This window comes from Panulirus ornatus, chromosome 52, assembly GCF_036320965.1.
Source record: "Panulirus ornatus isolate Po-2019 chromosome 52, ASM3632096v1, whole genome shotgun sequence".
Classification (NCBI taxonomy): Eukaryota; Metazoa; Arthropoda; class Malacostraca; order Decapoda; family Palinuridae; genus Panulirus; species Panulirus ornatus.
In genome coordinates, this window is record NC_092275.1 from 18602352 (window position 1) to 18615238 (window position 12887).

Consider the following 12887-nt stretch of genomic DNA (forward strand, 5'->3'; position numbering starts at 1 on the left):
GACCTAAGTGTACCTCCTGAGTGTATTGCATGACTTGAGTGTACCTCCTGGCGAGTGTATTGCATGACCTAAGTGTACCTCCTGAGTGTATTGCATGACTTGAGTGAACCTCTTGAATGTATTGTATGACTTGAGTGTAATTCCTGGCGAGTGTATTGCATGACTTGAGTGAACCTCTTGAGTGTGTTGCATGACTTGAGTGTACCTCATGGCAAGTGTATTGCATTACTATAGTGAACCTCTTGAATGTGTTGCATGACTTGAGTGTACCTCCTGGCGAGTGAATTGCATGACGTAAGTGAACCTCTTGAGTGTATTGCATGAATTGAGTGTACCCCCTGATTGTATTGCACGACTTGGTTGAACCTCCTCATTGTATAGCATGAGTGAATCTTCTGGCAAGTGTATTGCATGAGTTGAGTGAACCTCCTGAGTGTATTGTATGGCTTGAGTGAGCCTCCTGGTGAGTGTAGTGAATGACGTGATTGTATCTGACGGGTATTCTGCATGACATGGGTGTAGTAGCTCTTGATGAGTGTATTGCATGACTTGGGTTTATCTTTTGACGAGTGCGTTGCATGACGTAAGTGTATCTCTTGACGAATGTATTGCATGACTTCAGCGTATCGGACGAGCGTGCTGCATGGCTTGGATGTGTCCTTTGAATGTACTGCATGGCTTGGATGTGGCCTTTGAATGTCCTGCATGGCTTGAGTGTATCCCTTGACGAATGGGTTGCATGACTTGAGTGTATCCCTTGACGAATGTTTTGCATGACCGGTGTATCTCATGACCTGAGTGTATCTCATGCTGAGCGTATTGTATGACGAGTGTGTATGATATAAGAACATGGTATGACTTTAAGTGTAGAATATGTCATAAGTGTGAAGTATGTCCCGAGTTTATGGCATGTTTTGAGAGTATATCTTCAGTATGTGATATAACTTGAGTGTATTGTAGGTCTTGAGTGCATGTTATATCTTGAGTGCATAGGATGTATAGGGTGAGTGGTGTAACCTAAAAAGTACAGTATCTCTTGAGTGTTTGGTACTTCCTGAGTGTATGGTGTGACTTTAGCGTGTACCACGCATTTAGTATATCTTGAGTGCATAAGATGACGTTCATCTATGGCATAACAAGTGTATAAGATGTCTTGAGTGCAGGGTATAAGTGTATGATCTCTCTTGAGTACATCTTATAAATAGTGTATGTATTTAGTATGCGGTATGTTGTGAGTGTATACTTTAGTGTATTTCAAGTTTATTCGTTTATTTGAGTGTGTGGCTTGAGTTGAGTGTAGAGTATGTCAGGTTTATTGTCTTAAGTGTACGTTCTGTTTTAATGAGTGGGTTTCAGTTTTATGTAATGCCTTTGAGTGTGTGGTGTGTTAAGCGTGCATGATTCGAGTGTGTAGCGAGTCTTCATTGTATGGTTTGTCTTACGTGTATGTTATCTCGAATTTATGGCATACCTTAAGTGTATAGCTTGAGTGCGTGGTATGTCGAGTGTATGGCATGCCTTGAGTATAGCGTACTTTGAGTATATGGCATCTCGAGTGTAAGGCACAACTTGAGAGTATGCTTTTCCTTGAGTGTATGCTGTGTTTTGAGTGCATTGTATATCTTGTGTGTATGGCATATATGGTGTAAAGCATTCCTTACGTATATGTCATGCCTTGAGATTATAGCATGTCTTGAGATATAATGATATGTCTCGAATCTATGGCATAACTCAAGTGGTATGGCATAGACTGAGGACACGATATATCTGAAGTGTATGACGGACACTCTATATATATATATATATTTAGAGTGTATGACATTGGTGTATGGCATGACCAGAATGCACAACCAGTCTTGAGCATAAGCTGCATATTTAGCGTATAGCCTGCATGTGGCCTTAGCATGCGTCCAGCGAATACGGTCATAAATCTCATAAACATAGCTGGTTAAGGTTGTGTGCGGCGTTCCCCAGGGTCGCGGACTGACGCCCTTGTGTTTTAATGAATGTTGTAGTTCCTGGGCGAGTACTTGGCATGTAAATCCGGACGGAGGGCCGCATCATGATTCACCAAAGATGGATTGTTGGCCGGGAAGACTGACGCTAATGTAAGATATCTCCGTGTTGATCTGTATGGCGTCCTCTGGCGTTGAGTAGGTTGGTTCTTTTTGCCCCCGCCGGAGTTCATAGCGTAGATCTCTCTCTCTCTCCCCTGTAGAAGAAGTCTTTTGTGTCTCGCTAATCATCATGGCGTCCTTAAATCTTCATGGTGCCCCTGAACTTGCTTGTCGTTTTATCGGAGGAGTGATGGCGATGAGCCCTCTGGATGTCGAATGGTTGGTTCTCCGAACCACTTGAACATCTCCTGCCACACAGCCATGTTTTGCTTTGTGTTTCTTCTTGCTCGCCGCTCCGTCTTTTTTTCTTTTTTTTCTAACCCTCCGTGTGTTTTTTCTCCTCTCGCTTGCCCAACCCCGTCAGTAATGCTTACACAAAGAGAGGAAAAAAAAAACTGGTTTACTCTGAAGACCAGCTAGTTTACTAAGAACACCAAACTGGTTTGCTTCGGGTGGTTCTAATACGCGAGAGCTTAACAATCGAGTGAGGGGCTACTTACTGTTACAAAGGATTATGACCAGACATCGCCTTAACTCGCTACTGCATGATTTAACATCAGCTCACAGAGGGAGGACAATGTCGGACGGCAGCATCTCAGGGCAAAGCTTGAGCGCTGGCATATCCAGTGTCAGTCCTCTTGTATACCAGCACTTGATCTTCCGACAATGGAAACTCGGGTTTCGATTTCATTTATGCTTCGAAATGCAGATGACTAAGCATCCAAACACAAGGTTTATAGCATCCAAACACAGATGAATGAAGATTCAAACACTGTTGTTACAGATTCCAAACAGGTGGATGAGGATTCAAGCACAAGGAGTCGTGCATTTGTGTGTGTGCTTGTGTGCTTATGATTTTGCTCTATCAAGCTGACTCAAAGCTTTTCCATATCATTCAGCTTAGGAGGATCTAATGACATATTGATGGGGTTAGTGCATTTTGTGGCGTAAGATTTGGACCGAGTGCCACACTGGTGGGGAATGAGTTAGTGTGGGGTCCTGCAGTGAGCGGAAGGGGTGGGTGAGGGAGGAGCTGGCTGGAGCTAGGGGCACCGTGGCTCGGGCTCCGACAGAGCGGCGACTGCGAAGGTCACATAATAAGCTGATCTCGATGGAGGAGTTAATAAGGCAGTGCTCGTAGTAGTTTCGAGCAGCCAGGTGACTGGGATGTAAGGAGGCGTCCCCCTCGATGGAACAGTCATGTGGTTGGGGGTGTATGGGGGGCGTCTACCTAGATGGAATAGTCATATGGGTGGGGTGTGGGGAGGCGTTCATGATGGAAGAGGCGGGATTAATGAGGCGTCTACCTCAGTGGAACAGCCAGGTGGTTGGGCTGTAGGGAGGTGTCTGCCTCGATGAAACAGCGAGGTGGATGGGATGTAGGGAGGTGTCTACCTCGATGAAACGGCGAAGCGGTTGGGGCGTAGGGAGGCGTCTCCCTCGGTAAAAAAAAGGAAAAAAAAAAAACCAGGTGGTTGGAATGTAGGGGAGGCGTCTACCTCGGTGAAACAGCCAAGTGGAGGCTTTGTAGGGAGGCGCCAACCTCGATGGAACAACCACGTGGTTTTGGTATGCAGCGGAAGATAAACATCCTCCCCAGGATGTGCCAGCCAATCGGCCACCTCCCCGCGTTTGTCTCAGTGGCTATCGCTCCTTCGATACGCTGGCCTCCAGACGTGCTATTCACATATACCAGCATTAAGCACATCCAAGATGCGTATGGATTGGAGAAAATGGTGATCACATGAAAGCTTTATTTCTACGTGTGTTTAAATACCTCTAAAACAATGTGCTTGCGTTGAATATAATCCTCTAGTCTCCTCGGATCTCCAATGGAATTATCCCTCAGGTCTGAAATGTAATCGTAATATTTACCCTGGTAGAGAGATACACTGGCAGTGTTGCCATTGGTTGTGTTTTTTCTTCGTCACCCATGTCACTGCATGACCAGCTTACGTACACGCCGTCGAGTATGTCACTCACACTGTCGTGACACACTAGGAGATGCCTGGGTCTGGATAATTAGTACCTTGTCAGTCACGCTGAGTAGTTTACAGCACACTGGGCTGACCGTGTCGTAGCCTGGGGTACTTTATCCATCACGCTAGACAGTTGATGTCACACTTAACTCCCACTGTGTTACTTCGTGGGTTATAATAACTTATCCGTCACAATGGTCAGTTTATCTCATGTAGCAGTCATATTTATTGCATCATATTAGATTACACACACACACACACACACACACACACACACACACACACACACCGTCCTAGACCAAGTTACCCATTTATCGACCAGCCTCGAGGGGAGGATAAACACCTCAGTTGGGTATGGGACCACAGCCGTGCCCAGGATTCGAACCCAAGTAGTCCCGACTTAGGATCCATTAACCATTACACTACAGAGGCCTGTCTGCATGTATTGGTTGGTAGGAGGATGGGTTCATATTTGTGGGTGGGTTTGGTTTGTGTACGCGCCAAGAGACTTGGGGGAAGTAGGAAAATGCTTGCCAATTTTTGTCGTTGTATGTATACTGTATTCCATTTCGTTTACTGTATGAATTCATTGCGTTACTGTGTAGCGTCTGTGTATTGTGATATCTCAGTAGGTGTATTTTGAGGAGTCTTATTCTAGCTGTAATTGCAGGTTGAAAACTAAGAAATAAGCCATTAGTGTTGAAAATATGTATATACGATGACCGAGGAAATAATGAGAGTATTGCAGTAAAGGACATAATGAAAACACAGTGATTATATCTCTGTAGAGAGAAAAGATATATAGCGACTCCAGATTAAAGAGAGGGCTTCGAGAAATGAAATTTGACTCTACTTCTTATCTCGTATCGTAGTATGTGTGTGTGCGTGTAGACACGATAACTGAATTATTGATAGCGAAGAGATCGTAGCTTTTGGACAGCTACAACCACGATGAACAGGTAAAGAAAATACATATTTCGAACGTGGTTCGGTTCTTCCTCTTGTTCGGGAGAGCGTTCAAGTGGGATTGTTTTGAGAAAAAGAAAAAGAGAGCGAAAGCTGTATCTCTTTCCTTGTTGGAGACTTGAACAAATCTTGCAATATATATATATAAAAAAAAATGCTTGAATTATGGTGTCGACCCAGATACCGGGTGTGTTCTCTTGTGAGGGAGAGACTAGTCCTTTCAAAGAGATGATGGAAGGGCAAAATGACCATGTGATGTTGGTGCACCTCCTGCAGTAGTCTGTTATGTGATAAGGAAAGTGTTGAGGTGCACTTGGAGGACCTGACGACGTGAGTGGCTTGAGCGGCCGGGCTCAGGCAGTGCACCTCTGGCATGATGCCTCACAGCCCCATCTCCCGTACTGACAGCGGCTCCGTTTCAGCCATCAAGCAGTTCATCTTAGGCGGAGTGCTGGACGCCTCCCGGCACCAATCCGAAGATCCTGGAGGCGACAGTAAGCGCGTGCTGAAGTCGCAGATTTTCAAGAGCCAGATACTCAAATCCCAAGTCCTTAAGCCTCAGATTTTCAGATCTCAGATTATTAAGACGAAAATACAGAGATTTTCAAAGTACAACTCAGGAACGTGTGAGGATGACCCGAGCTTCCCAAATAACCTACGATCTCCGGGCTCTTACTCCAGCCAAGTTCACGGTGTTGCGAACCACCCAGTGTCAAAGCTCAATAACCTGAGGTCCACGAGTTTCCGATCGACCGACACCAACTTGAATGAGGGGAAAGGTTCACCTCAGTATGGTTCCACACCCAACTTGTCCTCCCACCCGAATGACTCTGGTCCCTCCGGCACCGGATTCCGGCCGGGTGGCACCGACACATTACCCAGGAACTTCCAAGCTAAAGGTGCCAAGCACTTTCGAGACTGGAGCTTAAAGGAGTCTACTCCTTTGCCGCTGCCATCCTCGGCTTCGTCCGCCAGTTCGTCATGTGCTCACCTGGGCAACACCACGTTTGATTCGGGCTTCCTCTCAGACTCCACCTGCGCGGAGACAGAAGTGGCAGATGCAGCGCAGGAGAACCATGGGACAGACGTCAACGTTTTGCCCCCGTCTGAAAAGCAGTGTGAGCCGAGAAGCGAATGTAAGTCTCAGGTCAGAAATGTCTTCCACCAAGACAATCCGACGTACGGCTGCTGCGTCGTTCAGTCCCCTCCCACACCCAACAACAAGGAGGGGTCGCGAAAGAGTGGGCGACAGGTGAGCAGCGTCACTCTTAAGATCGAGAACGGCCTCTTCGCCACCGTCACTAAGGACAGTAAGACGGCGCGAGAGGGTCGGGGTAGGGACAGACGGCCCCTGGATCTCACCCCCGTCACCTTACCTCCGCCTCCTGGCTGTGTCATTGTGAAAAAGCAGAGGCTGGCCGAGGAGCCGGAGGAAGCCAGTGGAGGCTGGAAGAGAGCCACAATGACGACCAGTGGCACCTTTCTGGCAAGATGTGTCAAGATTGAAGACTTGTAAGTGTTTTAAACCCTTTCCTTTTACTGAACACTTGACATTGTATAAAATTCTTAGTGTTGCATTTATCTTATTGTAGCTGATAGATTTTTATTGAATTCATTGTAGCGCCAAAGTGAAACCTAAAATTGTTGAATGGATCAGCAGTAACATGTCATATATTTCCAATTGATAAACTCACTGAAACACACCAAGTAAGTCTATAGACTGGCCAGACCAAAGCATTATGTAGGAGGAGGGGATGGTTGGTAGCAAGCATTGTGGAGGAGAGGATAGTTGGTAGTGGCCAAGATAACAATTAAGAGAGGAGTATGGTGGCGTGAGTAACTGATACAAGAGACTACGACCTGACAGAGGAGACTACGACAACGGTAGATGTAGCTTTGAGAGGAGAAGAATCTATACTGGCAGAACTAGTTCTTATGAAGGACCTGTGGTGGAAGTCCCTTATATAGGAGCTCTGGGATGTGTGTAGGCTGCTGGTCTGGCTTTGGCATGACACTGCTGGCATGAATGGCTCTCAGACCCGGGACCTGTGGTGGCCATGGTGCCTCTCAAGGGACACTGTGATGGCCGAGATAACTCAAGGACGGTTATGATTTCCCTCAGAGGGTAGACTGTGGTGGCTGGGATGGTCCTCACAAGGGAACTTCACTGGCAAAGGTGACTCCCATAAGAGGATTTCAGTGATTAGGATGGCTCTTATGGGACTCTAAGGGCCAGGATTGCTCTTAAGATTGCTTTAGTGGCTGGGATGATATTCACGGGGTATATTTAGAGGCCATGGTCCTTGTAGTGCCTAAGATGGCTTTCGTAGGGGGGCTATAGTGACAAGGGAAGTTCTCATGTGATCCTGAGGTGGTCGGTGGGACAAGATCACTGCTCGTGGACGCTAGTAGCTTATTACAACTTGGGATATTGTTGCGACCTGGCCGGCTCTTTTGTGATCTTGTGATGACTCTAATTGGGATTCGTAAGGGTTCTATATTGGCTCTAATGGGACATTGGTGGCTATGGAAACCCTAATGGGGCATTGTGGCGAACATAACAACCCTAATGGGACATTGTGGTGGCCAGAGTGGCTTTGCTGGGACACTTTGGTGACCAAAGTGTCTCTGATGGGACATCGTGGTGGCCAGGGCTGCTCAGGGACGCTCTGTGGTGGCCTTATTGGTTATCAAGGAGACACTGTGGACCTTCCATTGCCTGTCATGGATATGTTGTGGTGGCCATATTGACTATCAGGGAGGCGCTTTGGTGTTGGTCATATCGGCTGACAGGGAGTCACTGTGGTGGTCAGGATGATTCCTATGGGAGACTGTAGTAGTCTCTCGAAGAAGAAGAGGAAGAAGAAGAAGAAGAAGAAGATGTGGTGATGATTATGATGAAGAAAGAAGAAATAATAATGATAATAATAATGATAATAATAATAATGATAATGATAATAATAATAATAATAATAATAATAATAATAATAAGAAGAAGAAGAAGAAGAAGAAGAGGGAAGAAGAAAAAAAAGAAGGAGATGAGGAAGATGTAATGGTGATTGTGATGAAGAAAGAAAGAAAGAAAGAAAGAAAGAAAGAAAGTAGAAGAAGAAGAAGAAGAAGAAGAAGAAGAAGAAGAAGAAGATGATGATGATGATGATGATGATAATGATAATGAAGAAGAAGAAGAAGAAGAAGAAGAAGAAGAAGAAGAAGATGATGATGAAAATGTGGTGATGATTATGATGAAGAAAGAAGAAATAATAATGATAATAATAATGATAATGATAATAATGATAATAATAATAATAATAATAATAATAATAATAAGAAGAAGAAGAAGAAGAAGAAGAGGGAAGAAGAAAAAAAGAAGAAGGAGATGAGGAAGATGTAATGGTGATTATGATAAAGAAAGAAAGAAAGAAAGAAAGAAAGAAGAAGAAGAAGAAGAAGAAGAAGAAGAAGAAGAAGAAGAAGAAGAAGAAGAAGATGATGATGATGATGATAATGTAATGAAGAAGAAGAAGACGTACCTTTGAAATGTCAGAGAACAGATAAAAAACAGAAGAAAAATGAACTTAAGGAAATGTCACCTGCAGAGACACTGTATCTTTGGTCGAGTGTCTTGTGTGGGTCTGCTCGCGAGGCCAGAGGTCCCAGCTGTGGACCATTGCCTGACGAGGATCCTGAGTTTACCATCAGTCATTTCTCTTTTTTCTGAGTTAAAAACGAGGGTGGGTGGGAAATGGAAATCAATAGCCATACGCTGACGTTTGATCAAAATGGCAGTCTGTTTTTCGGGGATGAGAAGAAGTTCCTTTAGTTAAGTGAGAGATGCGGCCATCAGATTGTGTGGTGGTATCTGGCATACGATCTTCAATGAAAGTTATGATTGTATATTAAACCAGGTGGACGAAAGAGGAGTATCTCAACCGAGCAAAACATAAGTCAAACCTCCTTCCCGTGTTACCTTGGCTCCGGCAAGCGACCTACAAACTCTCCCGGAAAATAGAATGTGATTACGCCTTGAAGAAAGTGTTTAAAGACAGGATTACTCTGCTGGATACGAGTGTCTGTGGAAAAGGGAATTTTAGGACTGTTAAGCATATATTTGTGTCTCACCTCACGCCACGGGTCATTTGGATGAACACACAGACACGCACATGAATCATTATGGTCCGTAACCTTGTTCGACGCGCATGAATCACCGGATTCGTACTCCAGTTCGACACACATGAACCGTTGGATCCGTACCCCAGCTGGACATAGACGAACCATTGGTTCTGTAGCCCAGATGAACACACGTAAAATATTGGGTTTGTTTGTTCCCTAGTTCGATAGGCATGAACCACTATGTCCTACCCTAGTTCGACACACATGAACCATTAGGTATGTACAGCAATTGAGCATATATGAACCATTAGGTCCGTACTACAGATGGACGTGCTCGAGCCATTGGTTTTATAACCGAGATAGACACACACATACGAACCATTGGATCTGTACCTCTAACGCAAACAAACCTTTGGGACTACATCCCTCCTCTACATCCTTAATATTTCCATTTTATCAACTGCTGTATAAACAAAACATGAGCGACACTAGACGAAGTGAGAAAATGAGAAAAATATTGATGGAGATTCTCCGTTGTGATCATGTCATCCTTGTCTTGATTTATATGCAAGCCTCAAGGACTTCGCCATTGGAGACATGAACTAGTTAGTTCTTATTTTAGACTGTGTGAGAAATATTCCCCACTTTGTGTAAATTTCTATCCCACGGTAAAGGAAGCATAAAAGTATATTCAAAGTGGGATTGGTCTGATTGCTCGACTAGGACTGATTGCTATCAACAGATTTTTGAGCCTGACATGGAAGATGTTGCCTTTATACAAGGATATAGAGGAAAGCAAAAGGAATTCAAACAGCAACAGACTATTGAGTCCTTTCGAGGCTGTTCGTGATGGTGGAAGATACCAGAAACTAACAGAATAGTAAAAGTTAAAAGGTATACAAATAACTGAAAGAGTGCATGCCAACTCCTGTTAGTGAGAGCGCCAGTGTCGAATAAGAAGAGGGGATGAATAGTGGGTACAAGAAATGACCTAGAGAACAGAAGATGAGAAAGGGATTGAATCAGATGAAGGAACTGAGCGTAAGGGAAAAAAAAGAATAATGAGACCTTTTGACATTTGTAAAGGAGACTTAGGTGTATAAAGTCATCCACAGAGAACTCAATTATGAAATGTCAGAGAGAGAATGGCAAGAATTATTGGTAGGGAAGCTAATACTTTGGCCAGAGTGGAGGGCACGGTTGAAGGGTAATCATGCAACACATGCCCAATGGAACTACTATTAGGGAAAGTGTAATATACTGTGTTTTGTAAAAACTTCGGGGCCTTACGTGACCCCGGTGATGTGTCATGTGTCTTGTACCTCCAAATGGATCCCTGACACCCTATTGCTGTGTTCTGTGTCTTGCATGACGTGAGGGTTTGCCTCACCTCACCCAGTCTTGTATTCTGTGTCTTGCAGCATCTGAGGGCTGGCCTTACGTATCCCTAGTGCTGTACCGTCTGTCTTGCAGCACACTTGACGGATCCCTGACACCCCAGTGCTGTGTTCTGTGTCTTGCAGTACTTGAGGGATGGCCTTACTCCCCATTGCTGTATCCTGTGTCTTGCAGCATCTTAGGGCTGCCCTTATTCTCCAGTGCTGCATTCTGTGTCTTGCAGCACTGGGGGAATCACCTGACACCCCAGTGCTGTGTTCTGTGTCTTGCAGCACCTGAGGGCTGGCTTAACTCCCCAGTGCTGTATCTTGTGTTTTACCGCATTTGAGGACTGGTCTTACTTCCCCAGTGGTGTATGCTGTGTCCTGCAGCACTGGAGGGCTATGCTGATGTCATGCACATGACCCATGATCCCGAGGGGACGTGCCCTACGGCACCCACTCCTGTTGTACACATGACGATCACCATCATGCGCATCATCAGAGGTCGGCCCGCCGGTAAAAGTAGATAAACAGTAATGTAAGTGTTGTCGGGTTTTGTAAAACCTGTCACTTGTTTACCCAATCCCAGGGGCAAATGTTCTCCCACTAGCTTCCTGGTGATAGTGGTATTGCTAGAGTGACTTGGAGAGAGAGAGACACACACACACACAAAATTATTCCTGTATTTCTTTTCGTTTTAACATACGACTGTTCGTAAGGAAAGGGCGTTGTCGTGTGGGTGAGGTGGGTGGATGATTAGATTTGTCAACATATACATTTTGCTTCCCCCCTTCCATCCGTCTCTCGTGCTGGAGGCCGAGAATAAATGTATATACGAATTCTGTGGCAGAGATTTTGAGTTGGAAATCATCGTCCTCTCACTCCATGAAACATCTTTGGAAAGTCGAGGGTTGATTAAAGAAATGATGTAAAGATTGTGGTAGCCGTAAAATATTTCCCGTTACTTGTCTTTGCGTCAGGATGACCAAGTTGAGGAAAATAGAAATTACATCGTGTGAAAGCGTTTAACACGATCCATGACACAATGCTCTTATCACTGCTCAGGGAGAGAGAGAGAGAGAGAGAGAGAGAGAGAGAGAGAGACGTAAAGAAGAACAGTCTTTTTCGTCCGTACAGTGGGAAACAATTATTATGGCCCTAATGGTGTAGCGGTTAGCGTTGCTGACCGTGACTCATCCACGGGCCCGCCCAGGGTCGAGGTTCGAGTCTTGGTTGCGGCAGGCGGTCTACAGTCAACCCAGGTGTTTATTCTCTCATACGGGTTGGTTGATCAATTGGCACTTGACTTAGGCTAGGTTATATATATATATATATATATATATATATATATATATATATATATATATATATATATATATATATATTTTTTTTTTTTTTTTTTTTTTTTTTTATACTTTGTCGTTGTCTCCCGCGTTTGCGAGGTAGCGCAAGGAAACAGACGAAAGAAATGGCCCAACCCCCCCCCATACACATGTACATACACACGTCCACACACGCAAAATATACATACCTACACAGCTTTCCATGGTTTACCCCAGACGCTTCACATGCCTTGATTCAATCCACTGACAGCACGTCAACCCCTGTATACCACATCGCTCCAATTCACTCTATTCCTTGCCCTCTTTTCACCCTCCTGCATGTTCAGGCCCCGATCACACAAAATCTTTTTCACTCCATCTTTCCACCTCCAATTTGGTCTCCCTCTTCTCCTCGTTCCCTCCACCTCCGACACATATATATATATATATATATATATATATATATATATATATATATATATATATATATATATATATATATATTCCGTCCTTACCATAGGGAAATGAAACACGATTAGGTTCCCAAGTGCACTTTCGTGTAATGATCACATCATCAGGGGAGATACAGGAAAGAAATGTAAAATTCAGTTGATATACAACGAAGAGACGTAGCTAAGACGTCATTTGGTGTATATATATATATATATATATATATATATATATATATATATATATATATATATATATATATATATACACAGTAATACCAGTAATGAGATAGCCTTGATTAAGGTATTCAGTTACCTGTGCCGTCACAGCTGAGAAAAAAAAAAATCTTCTCTAATTTCTGCTCAGAAAGAAAATAATGACAATAATTTTGGCCATTACTGGAAAGGTTGCAGGAGAGGCAAGAGATTTACGGGTCGGCTGCTCCATTGTTGAGTTTCGTCTTGATGGCAAGCTGGCCAGTGTGTGGAACCTCTCATGAGATACACAAGGAGGATGATCTCACTAAGGCCTTGGTCTTACGCTCGGTGTGTGTGTGTGTGT

The 12887-nt window shown here is 44.3% G+C and overlaps 1 protein-coding gene across 3 annotated transcripts in view; it reads left to right on the forward strand.

Moving 5' to 3' along the window:
- The window catches only part of LOC139765125 (uncharacterized), a 1132594-nt gene that overhangs the window by 444229 nt on the left and 675478 nt on the right, over positions 1–12887 (forward strand). The window contains exon 2 of one of the 3 annotated variants that reach the window (XM_071692314.1): positions 4767–6574. The exons of the other annotated variants lie outside the window; for them this stretch is intronic. Within the exon in view, the coding sequence (XP_071548415.1) occupies positions 5436–6574 (1139 nt within the window). The 5' untranslated portion in view covers positions 4767–5435. The remainder of the gene's footprint in view (positions 1–4766; positions 6575–12887) is intronic. 3 annotated transcript variants of the gene reach the window in all.